The sequence below is a fragment of the Embiotoca jacksoni genome, unplaced genomic scaffold (assembly GCF_022577435.1).
Source record: "Embiotoca jacksoni isolate LCO1_2020_lvr unplaced genomic scaffold, fEmbJac1.0.p SCAF_7, whole genome shotgun sequence".
NCBI classification, from domain to species: Eukaryota; Metazoa; Chordata; class Actinopteri; family Embiotocidae; genus Embiotoca; species Embiotoca jacksoni.
The window spans coordinates 1302151-1319424 of NW_027185425.1; the positions used below are offsets into that span (position 1 = coordinate 1302151).

Below are 17274 nucleotides of genomic sequence, written 5' to 3' on the forward strand. Positions count from 1 at the left end.
AAAACTCCCCCTCATCGGCCGTTGCTCAAAACAGTGACGCGTCGGTGAGTTTGTGAGCTTTCCGGGCACTTCTCAAAGTAAAAGTTCTTCCACACTTTTTTTTTTTTTTTTTTTTAAAGTCGTGTGGTTCTGGCTGCCCCCCCCCCCCCATCCTGGTCACGGCTGCACGGCTGCCTTTTCGCACCGGTGGTTCTTGAAGCTTCTCCGCCAAGCGAACATTTCCCCACACTGGTCGCACATGTACGGCTTCTCTCCGGTATGAACACGTCGGTGCAATTTTAGGTATTTAAAATTCGCAAAACGTCTCTCGCACTGATCACAGCCGTACGGTTTCTCTCCGGTATGAATGCGTTGGTGGATTTTTAGTATACCCGGCTGTAGAAACCTGCTCCCGCAATGCTCACACATGTATGGACTCCCTCCCGTGTGAGTAAATTTGTGTCTTCTAAGGTTACTAAAAGAAGTGTATGCTGCCCCACACTGGTCACATACGTGTGGTTTCCTGCCGGTATGAACATGTTGGTGGGCTTTTAGGTAAAATGGTTGCAAAAAACGTTTCCCGCAGTCCCCACAGCGGTACGGTTTGTCACCCTTATGGACACGTATGTGGACTTTTAGGCCTTTTAAACTTGACAACCTTTTCCCACACTCTTCACATTTGTATAGTTTCTCTCCAGTATGAACATGTTGGTGGGCTCTTAGGTCACACGAGTACGTAAAACTTTTCTCACAGTGGTCACAGCGGTGCGGTTTCATCCCAGTATGACTTAGTTGGTGGATTTTTAGGCCTCTTAAACTTGCCAAACTTTTGCCACACTTGTCACAGATGTGTGTTATCGTTCCGGTGTGAGTTCCTTTATGAACCTTTAATTCTGCCGATGTTGAGAAGATCTGGTCGCAGTGCTGACAGCGGGGGTGTCGAGGTCCTCTTCTTCTTCTATGTCGCTGTACAACAGACATAAAAGAGTGGAAGTACGCGAGATGCCGCGGTGGAACAAACCATGTGCAAACCGTTAATGTGGAGGATCAGCAGGGCGATGGCACCGACGACGTGAAATAAAACCAACGTGACAGTTGGGCTGCTTCATTTAAAAAAAAAAAATAATAACAATAACAATAAAAAAAAAAGATTTCAATAGAAAAGAGCAAAGTAACCCTGTCCTGTCAGTGAGGGATCAAACCCACCAATAGAAACGTCTCATCCATGAGTGTGAGCAACCAGTGGACCACATTCAGTAAAACACCTCGATACGAACAATTATATATTCTAAGATCAATATCTGTCCTCTAATAATAAATCCTCTCCACAAATGATGCCTATTTATTTATTTTTTACTCACTTTAACATTAAAATGATAATCGGACTCCCCAGACTCGTGTTCGACTCTTTAGTCTCCTTTTTTTTTTTTTTTTTTTATCGGGGAAGTTCTTAACACTGACCTGTGGATCGGTGGGACCAGAGGAGGGGCCTGCTTGCTCACTGCTGGCGGGGTTCGGAGCGTGCTGCTCCGGCTCGCTGTCCCGGTCCTTCGGGTCCCGGTCCGCTTGGTCACTGCTGGCGAGGTTCGGAGCGTGCTGCTCCGGCTTGCTGTCCCGGTCCTTCAGGTCCCGGTCGTTCGGGTCCCGGTCCTCTTGCTCACTGCTGGCGGGGTTCGGAGCGTGCTGCTCCGGCTTGCTGTCCCGGTCCTTCAGGTCCCGGTCGTTCGGGTCCCGGTCCTCTTGCTCACTGCTGGCGGGGTTCGAAACGTGCTGCTCCGGCTCGCTGTCCCGGTCCTTCGGGTCCCGGTCCGCTTGCTCACTGCTGGCGGGGTTCGGAGCGTGCTGCTCCGGCTTGCTGTCTCGGTCCTTCAGGTCTCGGTCGTTCGGGTCCCGGTCCTCTTGCTCACTGCTGGCGGGGTTCGAAACGTGCTGCTCCGGCTCGCTGCCCCGGTGCTCCGGGTCCCGGTCCTTCAGGTCCCAGTCCTTCGGGTCCCAGTCCTTCGGGTCCCAGTCCTTCAGGTCCCAGTCCTTCAGGTCCCAGTCCTTCGGGTCCCAGTCCGCTTGCTCACTGCTGGCAGGGTTCGGAGGGTGCTGCTCCGGCTCGCTGCCCCGGTCCGCTTGCGCACTGCTGGCGGGGTTCGAAACGTGCTGCTCCGGCTCGCTGCCCCGGTGCTCTGGGTCCCGGTCCGCTTGCGCACTGCTGGCGGGGTTCGGAGCGTGCTGCTCCGGCTCGCTGCCCCAGTGCTGCGGGTCCCGGTGCTCCGGGTCCTGGTCCTCCGGGTCCCGGTCCTTCGGGTCCCGGTCCGCTTGCTCACTGCTGGCGGGGTTCGGAGGGTGCTGCTCCGGCTCGCTGCCTCGGTGCTCCGTGTCCGCTTGCTCACTGCTGGCGGGGTTCGGAGCGTGCTGCTCCGGCTCGCTGCCCCAGTGCTGCGGGTCCCGGTGCTCCGGGTCCTGGTCCTCCGGGTCCCGGTCCGCTTGCTCACTGCTGGCGGGGTTCGGAGGGTGCTGCTCCGGCTCGCTGCCTCGGTGCTCCGTGTACCGGTCCGCTTGCTCACTGCTGGCGGGGTTCGAAACGTGCTGCTCCGGCTCGCTGCCCCGGTGCTTTGGGTCCCGGTCCGCTTGCGCACTGCTGGCGGGGTTCGGAGCGTGCTGCTCCGGCTCGCTGCCCCAGTGCTGCGGGTCCCGGTGCTCCGGGTCCCGGTCCTTCGGGTCCCGGTCCGCTTGCTCACTGCTGGCGGGGTTCGGAGGGTGCTGCTCCGGCTCGCTGCCCCGGTGCTCCGTGTCCCGGTCCTTCGGGTCCCGGTCCGCTTGCTCACTGCTGGCGGGGTTCGGAGGGTGCTGCTCCGGCTCGCTGCCCCGGTGCTCCGTGTCCCGGTCCTTCGGGTCCCGGTCCGCTTGCTCACTGCTGGCGGCGTTCGAAGCGTGCTGCTCCGGCTCGCTGCCCCGGTGCTGCGGGTCCCGGTCCTTCGGGTCCCGGTCCGCTTGTTCACTGCTGGCGGCGTTCGAAGCGTGCTGCTCCGGCTCGCTGCCCCGGTGCTGCGGGTCCCGGTCCTTCGGGTCCCGGTGCTGCGGGTCCCGGTACCCCGTATTCATTACAGTCCTGCAGCGGTCCTGGTCGTTGGAGTCCAGCAGCTCCGGGTCGTTGTTCTCCTCCATCATTGCGGTCTTGTCGTCAACCTTGTTGTCGAAATCCTGCAACTCTCCACGCCGACTCGTGGACGCTGTCAGACGCCGCCACTTAGCAGTTTAAAAGCCCTCCGTGTTCTCGCGATGCCACAAAGTCTCGCGGTAACTTCAAACTCGTTCTTGAGCTTCGGTTTAATTCCGCTCCCTTAGTTACTGTCAAATAGTTAAGTATCGGCAGTAAAATAAGTATTATTACTTTTTATAATTAAAGTATCGGCAGTAAAATAAGTATTATTACTTCTTATAATTAAAGTATCGGCAGTAAAATAAGTATTATTACTTCTTATAATTAATGTATCGGCAGTAACATAAGTATTATTACTTCTTATAATTAAAGTATCGGCAGTAACATAAGTATTATTACTTTTTATAATTAAAGTATCGGCAGTAAAATAAGTATTATCGCTTCTTATAATTAAAGTATTGGCAGTGAGATAAGTAGTATTACTTCATTTAATTAAAATATCAGCTCCTTGACGTGCTTGTCGTTTGTATCCTGAGCTGAAAGTGTCTCCTTATCGCAGATTACTTCCAACATTTCATTAGTAAAAGAAAGAATGTTGTATTTTATTATTTGTGAGGTTGAAGTCTTTCTTTTTGTTATTCCAAAGTGTTTTCAACTATTTCAACATTGGTCCTAAAGCAGTCAAGATTTTATTTGGTTTACAAAACACATCCGTCATCATTACAATTTTCATCCATCATTGTAATTAAAACAGCAAATTTAAAATCAGAGGTTAATTCAGAATACACACAGCTACAGATCTACTAAAAGCTCGTGTATGTGTGCTGGTTTTATAAGAATGAAAACATGTTTAATTTATAAGCACTTCATTTGGTTTCTACGCACAAATCATTTTTTTTGCCTAGTAACTAACATTGTTGTGTATACAGTACAGAACAATTCAAATATTACACAATATAGTACATAGTGTATTTTATGTAATGAAATCAAGTACTTCGGAGCGGTACCAGGTACTTCAGTAAATCTACTTTCCAAATGTTTGGAGATTTCTAATTTTTTTTTTTAAACAGGCCTGCATTACAAACTAGGGCTGTTGCATTGTGGGAAGTGGAGGATCCAGCATTTGCTTTTAGAGTCACAGAATCTCAGCCTCATTTCATTTTGACTGTTTAATCCCCAGTCGTTAAAACACTGGACAGTAAAGTCGCTTTTTTTTTTTTTTTCCTACTCGGTAGAAACATCTCACAAACACCACCAGACCGAAAAAAAAAAGGGTATTTTTTATTTTTTTATTTCTTTGTTACAAACAAGATGAAAAGGCGGTCCTTTACTTGCCGGGGAGGATGATACCGTCGTACTGAAACAGAACAGGGAGAAGTTGGGGTTAATTTTGAAGAAATTAAAATTCAACGTGACTTTTCTGAAGAAGAGAGGACATCACAAAAACACACCGCTAATTAAACTCTGTAATTTAGAGTAATGAAACGATCCACCGAATCACACGTTTCACTTAAACTTGAATCCGAGAATGAAACATGTTAAGGTTCGTGTGGACTCACTTTCTGCTGGAACCAGCGCATTGCCTCCTCTTTGCGGATGCGGTGCCTGAAACCGATGCGGCCTCTTTTCCGCTTCTTGTCGGCGATGCTGAAGCCGGGTCTGCCCAGGACCTGAACACGAAGAGGAGGGAGGGAGGGAGGAAGAGCGGCTCAGTGAAGCTTTAGCCCGACATAAAAACACATCAGTTAAAATCTGTGAGGCTGAAGCTCAGAGCGCTTCACCTCGAGTACTGATGGACAACCAAATGTTCAAGTTGTAACTTTTAAACTGTTAAAAAAAAAAAAAAAAAAGGAAAAATAAAATGCTCATTTTAAGAGTAAATTTAACACCAATAAATCTGAAGAATTTTGTAAAATGGCACAAATATATATCAGGTATATTTTTTAACACCTTCTGGTCACTCAAAGGTTCTTTCCATTGAAAAATGTAGATAATGAGACAAAAACTACAGAGAATAAATATTCTGTGAGGCTGAACCAGCGTCTCCACAGCTGGGATCGGTAGCGTTCAGTACCAAACCCACAAATAAATTCATACACGAGATACAGGAAGTATTGACACCGGCACTACACCATCGAGGTCTCATTACTCCTTGAAGTCTCTAAGCTTGCTTTGCTCTAATTTGTCCACCAGAGGGCAGCGTGGAGAACAGACAGATCTTCACTCCATCTGTGCACCAACCAAAAACACACCACATCGCCCATAAATACAACCGTCATCTGTCGGGATAATAAAATGATAACGGGACTCGGCTTCATCAGGTGAGCTACTTCTGGATGTTAACTTTACAGACAATTTAAAAAAATAAAAAAGGTACATAAACACGTGTTCAACAATCAAGAGAACTTCAACACGGTCAAAGTGTCGAAGTCATAAATAGATTTTCCATTAAACAACTGAAGATGTGGTCAATTGTGGTACTAATGTAATGCAAAAATAAGTAAACAACTTCCTCGATCGCTGCAAGGGAACGAATTCAAGCCTTCTGAGAAACCGTTCATCCAAAACGAAACGCTGCAAAAAGTGACTCGGAGCCATTAACGAGGTAAATAACGATCAAATAAATGCAACCAACACCCGTTTAACTCCAGCGTCCATCTCAGTTCTGTCTTATTTAAACGCATTAAGTCCTGTTTAACTTGAGGTGTAGTTAAATTCACTCCATTACAACCTCTCTGGTGTGTGTTGCGTTAAAACCGCCCCGATGTGTGCAGTTAATCAATAACCAGAAGGAGTTCAACAGGCTGCTTTCGACACCGCCGCGCCTCAAACGGCCGCGCGGCGTTCCTCGTGGGTCTCTTACCACGTAGAAGTCCAGTCCGTAGATGCCGATGCTGGGGTCGTACTTGATGCCCAGATCGATGTGCTCCTGGATGCCGAAGCCGAAGTTTCCGGTGTCGGAGAAGTTGTTCTTTCTCAACTCGTACTCGCGCACCTGAACGAAGGAGAAGCAGAGGAGAGACGTTTTATAGCAACAAGCACGACGAAACTGTTCGTTTCAGTTTTAAGTCTCCAACACACACAACTTTTTTTGTTTTTCTGTATTTGTCGTCAAGTTTTAAAAGTCTGTAAAAGATTTTTTTTTAAAGCCATTAAACAAAGTTAAAGCAGAACTGTGAATGTCTCGTTAACTCAAAACTAAAAACTTTATTTCTTCATTAGTTCAATAACATTTACTTTAATATTCAAGCACAAAACAAAATCAAGACAAAAGTGAATTTCAGCCTTTCCTGTCTTTTAGTGTGGAGCTGCAACCATTAGTTGATGACTCAATTAGCTGATCAAAATTTGATTTGCATACCATCGTGAAAATCGGATCTAAAAAAATAAATCAAAATAAAATGTCTGATTCCAGCTGCTTAAATATAAAATATTTCCTTTAGTTCTCCATAATAAACTTCTGGTTGTGGACTGTTGGTCTGGATAAAACAAGCCACAGGCAACAAAAAGAGAAAAAAAAAAAGACGTGTCTACATACACAATATTTTCCCAAGTGTTCCCGATATGGGATAGAAAAGAGGCCGGCGGTCCAAATGTTGGAGATCTTGATCAAAGACTCCCAAATGTCCCGGTGAGCGCAGAACCGTTTCTTTACAGAGTCTGGGTCGAGCGAACGGTTCATGACTGACCAAGTTTTAAATAAGACCCATAAAATAAAGCGATTTCAATGAAATATCTCCTTTTTTTTTCTTTTTTTTTAAAGTTAAGATTCAGCACATTTTTCCTTAATGAACCCAATAAGTGCACGATTAGTTCAAGGACCATCGGAAATCTGAAAACTCCACGATAATGTCTATTTTTTTAGTTTCTGGCTATGAAAAAAAAAGAAAAGAAGTGTCATTTAAAGAAAATATACTTTTCAAACCCTCCCACGGGTCGAGAAGTTAACCGTCAGTGTTCCTGTTATAAATAATCGATTAATCCACTACTTGGTGCGGCTTTATTATAAAAAAAAAACAGATATTTCTCCTCTTTGGGCATCTCAAAGCGAACCCGTCCGAGGAGGAAGACCAAACTACTTCCACGGACATCTCGAGGGTTACAAGCGAGCGGCTGACCTTCAGTCCTTTCTCCAGGATCTCCTCCGCTTTGGCTCCTCGGACGGTGCAGTGGACAGCGATCTTCTCATTTCTACGGATACCGAAGGATCTCACAGTGTAACGAGCTGCAAAGGGGAACAACAAGAAAAAACAAAAAAAACATTAAATCCAGTGAACACATTCAGATAGGACACCACCACCTCCTCCTCCACCACCTCCTCCTCCACCAGGTACCGACCCTTGGAGAAGACGGGGGTCTGTCCCGTCAGCTGCTCCAGCACCTTGGCGGCCCTCGTCAGCCTGTCTCCGCTCTCACCGACGCAGATGTTGAGGCAGAGCTTGCGGATGCGGAGTTCTCTCATGGGGTTCTCCTTCTTCTCACCCTGGTCCTGGAAAAAAAAACAAAAACAGTAAAAACAAATACACAATTATTACTCTGTTATTCCCGGAGGTGTCCTGCTCCGTCCCGGACCAACACATGCCGGCCGGAGGACATGTCTGTACATATCTCCCCCCCCCCTCCTCCTCCCTGCCGCTGCTGCCTTCAGTATCGTCACTTTAAACCGCTTTAAAACAAAACAAAACAACTTAAAAACACGTCCGGACGACGTGTCCCAACATAACCGAGAGACAACTCTAAATATTTAATTTCCGGAGGCTAACACGTTAGCATCACTCGGCTGTCCACTTTTTAAAAAAAAAAAACAAATATTCCGTTTCGTTTATTGAAGAAATACGAGTCTAATTTAATCGTTCACGACGGACTCGAAGTCTCCGGTCGCCGATCAGCCGTTCGGATGCTCCTGCGGCGCCGATGGCTGCGGATTTAAACGGTAACTTCGGTTTTGATCGCCATCGCAGAATGTGAGACACCACTCACCGCCATGTTGGATCACTTGAAGAGGGCGTTACATTTCCGGCGGTGGGAATTTATAGCTTTGTGTTTAACGCAAATGGGACCGGGGGAACACCGCGGAGCAACGCGAACGTTCCTAATTGAGAAATACAGTAAAGGCAAGATGTGACTGAACTAATCGTGAAGTTACGAACGTAAATTAAATAAATAAACGTAAAAATTAAACGTTTAACGACAGAGGTTGTATTTTGTTCCCGTTTGATTGTTTGATATAGATATATACTGTACTGTATATATTGTATATACTGTGCATTTTATATTTTTACTGCTATTTTACTGCTATTTTATTGCTTTCTATTATTTTATTATTATCTATTGTTTCCTGTATGCTGCTGTAGCGAAAAAAATTTCCCCTGGGGGATTAATAAAGTAACTACCTAACCTAACCTAATTAATTACAATTAATTAGCAACTAATTGACAAGTGAACATATCCTCAAAGGCTTGGTTTATCAATTTAAAAAAGGCTTCAAGCTAAAATATCAAACCTTCACTGTTTCCAGTTTCCAAAAATATTTTTATGTATGTTTTTATAAAACTAAATATGTTTTTATTTTTATAGTTTTGGTCAGAAAAAAACAAGCAATTTTAAAATGGGGCTTTGTGAAATTGTGATGGGCATTTTATTTTATGAATGATCATTGGAGATAGTAAGAATCAGATTAATTTTAGAAGGAAAAATTCATTAGCTTTGATCCTATTCATTAATTTCTCACTGTGTATGCTTTCCTATCAACGTTCAGTCTCTTTAATACGTGGTATTCCACCAACAAAAGAAGAGTACTCATTTCATTTAAGACCTCTTTTTAATTTGGAAAGTCTATAAGATGTCACAGTACACTGGAATTTACAAAAACACAATGTAGTACCAAAACAAATTTTTTTTAAAACAAAAGTTGAATCAACCCCAAAACTTTTCTTCTTTTTTTTTTAAATCAGAAAAGAGGGTTTTACACAAAAGCATTGTGAAATAAATAATGAAACATTGAGGAGCAAAATTGGAAATTTTCTTTTAAAAGCTGCTCAAGAATTAATAATGGCTTATTTAAAAAAATAGAAAAAAAAAAAGTAAACAATCTGTATTGAAAACAAACTTAAGAAAAGTTGTTTGACATTGCAAATTTCTAAAACCTGCATCACTTCATTAATGTCTCTTGCAGTGAGACTATTAATTAATTAAATGATGAAATCCATATGGGCTGTTGCCCATTATGACCTGGTTTTCATATCATATTTTATATATTTAGTGTCTGTACTCATTTTCCATTACTTACTAAAGAGGACACAAGCCAAAACTACAGCAAACGCCAGGACGAGTACAGTCATGAATGGAGCAGAGAGAGCTGCAGTCGGTGAGGAGGATTTTTCAGTGGAGGCCTCAGCGAAGGTTTCTTCTGAAATCCTCACTGGTCTCAGAGGTGGGAGTGGAACCGGAGGCTTCAGGAGGGGCAGGCCTTCGTTCCTCTGCTCATTCAGGGCGCTGACGAGGAAAGCCAACGCTTTGCGAGGGAAGACGGCCTGCGCGAAGAGGTTGCATTCGGGGACAAAGAAGTGAGGGAGGACGCGTCTGCGTGCGTGGTCCTCCAGAGCTCCGAGGAGGTACACGAAGCAGGTAGGAAGCTGCTGAGGAGCCCACATGGAGTCGTCGAACCTGACAGACGATGCACAGGGGAAAGAAAACAGCGGCGATGGAAATATGAATGAAGGATTGTGACTGAAGAAAACTCAGATCTGAGTGTGTGCAGTTACGTTCAGATACATTACATCAACTGTCTGTCTGTGTGGATTAAAGGACCATTTTCTGAACATTTACAAAGAACCCGAGCTGCATTTTATAAAACGTTTTTCTTGTGCCAGATTTTTCCCTATAAAGCATCCGATAAAAGACCATGTTCTTTGTTTGTAATGTAATTAAAGAAGTTTTCTTGACGTTTGACAAGTGTTTCAAATGTATTTCCGGTTACTTGTTGGTCCGTGTGGGCTTCTACGTGTCGTCTTATATTAGTGCACTCCCATTGGTGCGACAGCAAATATTTCTACCTCTAAATTACATCACTTTTTCTGATGAATTCATCCTCTACATTTCACATCAGGAGAAATATGGGGTTCGGTGTCTCACACAAGGACACTTCAACATGTTAGACGGTCTCAGGAATCAAGCGATTAATGGCCTGACCAGTCACTGTTTCTACATCTGCTGTTATTGTAGCCTTGAAATAAGGAATTTGAGGAGTACCTGGAGGAAAGGGTGTGGAGGAAGGCGGTCTTGCCGTGGTACGAGCAGAGGTCATCCAGCTCTTTGGGAAAACGTTGTTTCAAACCCTCAATCAGAGATTTGAGGAGCATTAAACACGGCTTTCTGTAAAAAAACATTTTTTAAATGACAACATTATTGCAGAAAGGACCCACAACAAGTATTTTTTTGTCTTCATCCTGAACAATATTTACAGTTATCTATTAAAAACTAATTAAAATACTTATTGTTGACGCTGGTAAACAGTTTTATCCGGTGAACTACTTTGTTAAAAATGCTCTTTGAACACTGTAATACTAAGTTTGGATCTGTAAATGCAGATTTTCTATTAAGTTATAAGTCATTTGACGAATTGACAGCACAAACACCGATCAATACTGGAGTCAAACCAATCACATGTCGATCGAGATTTTGTTTAAATGACAGCTGAGACTGCGGTACTGATTATGTGGGAGAAGAAGTAAAGAATAGATTTCTAAAAGAGTTCAGAGTCTCACCGGCAGCATTTGGTGGCGTTACTCTCGCAGCAGGTTTTCTTGTTGCCGTGAGACATGATGATTTTCTTCTCAACGTGAGAGAACGAAATCCTCCAGCTCTCTGAGGAGGAAAAACAAAACAACGCCGAACATTGTGATGTCACAGTGAAGCTGACTTTTGTACTTTCGGATATAAAATGTCATCACTTCATCATTTTATCCTGTCAGACATTCGTGGGACATGTTGTCATAAACTAGCCGATCAATTCACGAGTTATTGCCACAAACGTGTTTTGTGAGGTCACGGTGACCTCTTACCTTTGGCCACACATTTTTTTTTTAACCAGTTCATCTTCGAGTCCAAGTGAAGGTTTGTGCCAACTTTGAGGGAACTCTGTCGAACCGTTCTCAAGATGTCGTGTTTACGCGAATGGGACGGACCGATAGGACGGACACGAGCTCACTGTGACCTTTGACCTTCAAAATCTATTCAGTTCATCCTTGCGTCCAAGTGGAAGGAACAGGAGTGAAAGTCCACTTCCTGTGTCACCCTCTATTCAGCAGCTGCTGATGCTCTTGTCTCCTCTCCCGTCTTTATGAAGTCTCACAGTCTTCATTGTTTCACGTGAAGCGCCGTGTGTTGAAATTAGACACAAATCAGGCCAAAACTCAGAAATCTGTGCTGTTAACGGGTTCTTTTATACACCTGTTTAATCACTTTTACTTCATAGAGGCGGTACTGATGACCCAGTTTTTTAATAACTTTACGTTTTTAGATCACTGCACAGGGGTTGACTCACTCTGATTGTGTGTGAAATAAACTACACATTGATGTCAAACAGATAGACGTGCTTTTGTGTCCGTACTTTAGAGAACAGGTGTAACTTCCTCTCACCTTTGGCGTCCTCGCCGAGGTTTCGTCCTTTGGGCCTCTTCGGTACGAAGTAACACGGCAAACCTTTGATTTCCTGGCGGATCTTCTTGCCAAGCCAGTTGTCCACATCTGGACCGTTACGGACAGCGGACGGCCAACCCTGAACCTCCAAACCGACACGAGGACACGTGAGGACACGAGCTCAATAGGTACAACACTATTAACACAGCTACTGTTTCTACTCCTCATTTTCCTTCTATAACGGTTGCCAACATTTAAACACTCACTTATTACTAATATTACAACTAATTCTGATTAGATTGCTTTGGTTTTAACAGGATACAGCATTAACACTGATTCACATATGGGCTGTTAGTAAACTTAAACTGAATAATGAATTGTAATGGTTTTGTCTTGTATGACTTGTTCTCTTTGCTCTTTTCTCTGTGGCTCCTCTTGAGTCCAAAATAGGTTTGAATTGAAATTAGAAAGTGGTTCCACATATTTTTTTTTTATGCTATAAATTGAATTAAAGTGAAATAAATGAAAACTACTTTTAAAAAAAAGTTAAGAATTTAAGCTACTAGAGAGTTTCAGAGTCATATACATTTCATCAAAATAAAACACATGAAAAAATATAAACAAAACTTGTAGCTCATCTACTGACAGTCAAAAGTAACACGGATTAGTTTTTCAGCATCGGACTGAAACAAGATGTTCCTAATGTTGACACTATAGCACAGGTGAAAGAAGGCGATCCTAGAGGCTTGTTTAATGTGTGAGTTAAAGGACATATACGTGCCAAAAATAACTGAGAGGTTCCTCATGGTACTGCTGGAGGTCAAGGAGATGCCATCCAGAAAAACTACCTGGTCAGATAGTGTTTCTCAGGTGCAAAATACAAAAGGTCAAAGGTCAGCAATGGTGGAAAACTTTAAGTCATCCAGGCCTTTACGTCTTTGATTTATCATGTATGTGAGTAACACAAACAATGATTTTTAAATCTAAGTTTCCTGATTAGTTTTGTGTTTCATCGTTAACATGGATATATTTAATGTTTACCTCCAGTGAAGGAACCACGTCCACGGAGATCAACTCCTCTCCGTTGCTCTCAGGGCTGCACAAAAACAAAGTGACGGCCGGGGAGTTCGGACGTTTCCTGTTGACCTCCCAGCGGCAGTTTCCATCAGGAACTGCAGACCAGAAAAGGAACAAACAGAAGTTTTTTTTTAATATTCATGATAAACCAGACACCATTTTGAGACCTCCAACTATTATGATTAAGATTGATGCAGCATTAACGGTGCTTTATTTCTGTTGGTCGAGTTGCAGTTGAAATTTTTTTTGAACGTGTTCAATAACGTCATTGTTTACTTGCTCATTGTTATAAAGCTATTCTCTACTTTACAGTTTAGATTAGACAGAAGAGAGAGACATTTTTAAAATCTGACCTGGTGATGAGCACAAACAGATTTAATATATTTCTAATCCGTCGAGCCTCACGGTGTCCAGTTTGGCCTTACAGTTGTTCAGCAGTTTTTCCACTGAATTAGAAATTTTAAGAAATAGACTCAGGCTTAAAGTTAAAAAGGTCTTCAGCTTATAATTTAAAGGAATTAGTGGTTTGATTGCATCAGATTAGTGTCAAAAAGAAGCAGCAGCATCGACAGACTGAAGCACGAGGAAGCAAACGATCGGTACAAACTATGAGGTCAAGAAGAAGAACTAAAAAGTGAGATGTGAAGCAGAGCACCTTTGTAGTTCTTGAGGAACTTGCGGACCAGGCGAAACATCTCACTCAGGACCTGGCTTGACGAGAGCGTGAGCGTGTTCTCCAAAAGAAAGGCTTGCACGGGGGTCCGAGTGGGCCGGGTGAGGTCGATCCGGTAGAAAATGCCACCGTCGAGCATCGTGATGTTGAGGCGTGTAGGAAGCTGAAGCTTCAGCATCATGTCGAACTCATCGGGGTTGTGGATCTGAGACATGAGGACAAATCAAATAAAACATACCGTATTTAATATGAAAGTGAGGTTTTATTTTGACAGGACGACTGTGAAGTTATTTAGATGTATTTCCTGTTGAAACAGAACAGTGAGGCTTAAATCAAATATAAAACGCTGAACTGTTACAGTAGTTGTGGAGAGAAATAAAGTAATGATTTTATTGGTCACATTTTGCAACTACGGTTTCATGGCAAAACGTGAAATAGACACGCTGGCCCACTACAGAAAAATGTGAAATAGATACACTTGTCTGGGCGTAAAAGTTACACGTTTTCCTGTAGTGGGTGAAAACAAAACTTACTGCATGCATAGAATCATGCGAATTATAGGAAAATGAAACTTATAGCTAAATAAGCACATGGTTGGGGTTTGGAAAAAAATATAAACATAGTTGGAGTTTGAAAAACAAAAATAACTCCACAAAAATATGGTCACCTCCTGGATTCGAACGTCATCGTCCCACCTGACTGTCAGTGACCCCTCTCTTAATACCACCAAAAATGTCTTTTGTTGCCTCTGTTGTGAGACTTTGGTCACATGATCCTGTGTCACATGACGTTTTATGTGTGTGAAAGTTTCACGCTTTCAAAACATGTTATTTTCACACCTAGACAGGCCACAGCGTGGCTATTTCACGTTTTGCTGTGATACTGGGTTTCATTTTTTTGTTGTTGTATTTGAGCAGGTTCAGGTGTCCTTTGGACTTTTTAATTTATATAGTTTCCAGTGACACATATTTCTTTGTTGTTGTGGGAGTTGAATTAGATTGAATAGGTGTAATGAGTAAAGCTGTCCACATGGACGTGTTTTAATCTTTGTGATTCATATTTTCACTCCTGTGAGAGAAAGAATATTTGCAATAGTTTGTCTGTTTGAGGAAAAAATAATCCAAAGTGAGAAACTGCAGAAACTGTGGTTGGTTATCGTGACCTCACCTTAACTTTCTCAAAGTAGCTGCCGGTGGTGAGGAAGTCCGCTGACTGGAAGAAAGGCTGATCAGTGTTGCTCCTCAGGAACTTCAGCAGGTTTTCACGGAAATCGTTGACCACCTCCGCGGCCCAGCGGCGGTCCGTCAGCCGGATCTTGAGGTCTTTGGCGTTGAGTTTGATCCAGTCGGCCAGCCTCGGTGAGACGGACTCCTCGACCAGCGTCGATTCCTCCTCTGCAGAGAGACAGCAGACAGCAGAGCGTTTTAATACAGAGCGGTAGTGATAAGCTGCCACGACAACAGAGAAATGCAAACACTTTAAGGTACAGCTGCCAAACGTTTTGAGTTTAACATCACCTGATTGTTGCTGCTGAACTTTCAGGCTTTGTCTCGCTGGTGTTTGACGCAGAGGAGTGGATTTTCTTCTGTTCTCTTTCTGCTGCTTTGCTCCATTCGGACTGGCCTCGCCGTCCATAACTTAGCCTTTAACAAACAAAACATAATCTGCTGTTGCAGTGTGATGGTTTTCTAACAACTCTGATTTGTGCTGGTTTGTCTGATGGTAACAACAGGTCAATGTTTTAACGGAGGAGACACTGTGCTTGTGCTATTTCTGCATCAAAATGCACAAGTGTTGGTTTTGATTTTATAAAAAAAGGAAGTCAGACAAAGTAATGAATTTGAATTTGATGCTGATAATTATAAGAACGTTTCCTTCAGACAGTGACCTTTGACCTTTCACCCTTAAAATCAAATCACTTTATGCTCGAGTCCAAGTGAATGTTTGCGCCACATATAAAGGAAGTCCCCTAAGGCGTTGCTGAGATATCACATTCCCATGAATGGCAGAGACGTAAGGGCACAGTGGCTATTCTGTCCTCAGAGTAAGTGTCAGACTACACTTCGATAGATAGCGAACATACTGTTGTATCGAGAGTCAGACGAAGAAGTGAAGTTGAATGAACCTTTACTGTTTTTCTTCCTCTTCTCATGTACAACAATCTTTTTTCGTAAAACTGAAATAAAGACAAAATAAATCACTCAAACAATAAAGTATGTCAAAATAAACTTACATATCTTTGTTAAATCACCTTCCTTTTCAACAAACAAGTCATTGCTTAATAATTAACATTTTACCGAGTCATCACAATGACACATCCTAACTCGCTCCATAAAACATACCTCTTTATATTAAAATTTCTATGTAAACATTCAATAAACAATACAATTCAGCACATATGATATTTTCAAGGCACTCAACATAAGGAAGGCAGAGGATTACGAGAACAGGACAGACGCATGAGAGCGACACGAGGTCGCTGTGACCTTCAACTTTGACCTTTGACCACTAAACTCTGACCAGTTCATCCTTGAGGCCAAGTGAACGGTTGTGCCAAATGTGAAGAAGTTTCCCCCTGGCTTTGCTGAGATGTCATGTTCATGAAAGTGGGTCCCATTGGGGTCACAGTGACCTTAACGTTTGACCTTTGCCCCCCAAAATCTTATCAGTTCATTGTTGGTACCAATTGAATGTTTTTGCCAAGTTTGATGAAATTTCCTCGAGGTGTTCTTGAGGTATCGCATTCACGAGAACGGGACGGACTGAGAAACAACCCTGAAAACAGCTGTGCCTCCAGCTGTTGCTGCAGCCGGCACAGAGGCATAAAAAACAACTAATCTTGTATCTGAATAAATTAAAGTTATATACACATTGGTACATAACCTTTGTGAGGAAAATATATGACATTTATTCAATATGAATAAGACAGTAGTCACAATATCATAAAAAAAACATTGAGTAGGCCGAGCTTTTTCTTCTTCTTTTTTTTGTGACATCAGTTTAACTTTGATCAATCAGCCAAATTTTATGTTTAATTTATGAACAAAGCACACTAAGTGACTATTTTTGTCCCATGTAACGGTCAAGAGAAATACGAACCAATCACCCATCTATTCATGTCTGTTTTCTACTACAACAGACAAACCAGTAGAAACCATTCAAGTCTATAAAAGCAGGACAACAGAGAAAGAACCCAAACAGAGGAATCCACTGTGATCAAAAGAAATCACGACTGAGCGAGAATGAAACCACCGGAAACCGTCTTAAATGTTTCTAATTGTTTCTGGCGTCGATAGAAACTTTTCAATAAAAACAACATCAATGCGTTTGAACTCACCTGAAAAACAACTGATGTAAATGGAGACTGTGGCTGTTGTGTTGCAATGCAGTCCTTCCCTGATGCTCTTCCCACTGTCTTTACTTTCACTTTCAATTCCCATGAAAAATTAGATGAGCATGAAGCCTCGTCCTCCTCCTCTTCCTCCTCTTCCTCCTCCTCCCGTGTCACTTTACAAACACCCACGTGAAACTACATGGACCAAACAAACACACTTAAAGAGCCAATTGGTTTCACCAGTGTGACGGGACACACCTCATATCTGAATTTAATCACTGTTGATGTGAAGCACTTCCACTGATCTCTGATGATGTTTTGTGGGCGTCGCTCCGCTGGTAACTTGATACTCAGGTGTGCTTCTAACAGGTAAACAAACAGCTGCAGGTTGGTTTAGTTGGAGATGAAATACAGCTGCGT

At 43.1% G+C, this 17274-nt stretch overlaps 2 protein-coding genes across 2 annotated transcripts; both read right to left on the minus strand.

The window, feature by feature from the left end:
- Positions 1–4389: 4389 nt before the first annotated feature.
- On the minus strand, positions 4390–8167 carry rpl11 (ribosomal protein L11). The gene is made up of 6 exons (XM_069176538.1): positions 8111–8167; positions 7469–7619; positions 7249–7355; positions 5994–6125; positions 4690–4800; positions 4390–4487 (listed from the first exon to the last, which is right to left on the minus strand). Exons 1-6 carry the CDS (start codon positions 8114–8116, stop codon positions 4458–4460), a joined length of 537 nt encoding a protein of 178 aa, XP_069032639.1. The 5' UTR covers positions 8117–8167; the 3' UTR covers positions 4390–4457.
- Positions 8168–9116: 949 nt separating this feature from the next.
- On the minus strand, positions 9117–16952 carry LOC138214608 (cyclic GMP-AMP synthase). Its single transcript, XM_069176360.1, has 9 exons — positions 16858–16952; positions 15038–15163; positions 14688–14914; positions 13503–13725; positions 12812–12942; positions 11771–11915; positions 10897–10996; positions 10382–10504; positions 9117–9796 (listed from the first exon to the last, which is right to left on the minus strand). The coding sequence occupies exons 2-9, from the start codon at positions 15153–15155 to the stop codon at positions 9412–9414; spliced, it is 1452 nt and encodes a 483-aa protein (XP_069032461.1). The 5' UTR covers positions 15156–15163; positions 16858–16952; the 3' UTR covers positions 9117–9411.
- Between the last annotated feature and the right edge of the window lie 322 nt (positions 16953–17274).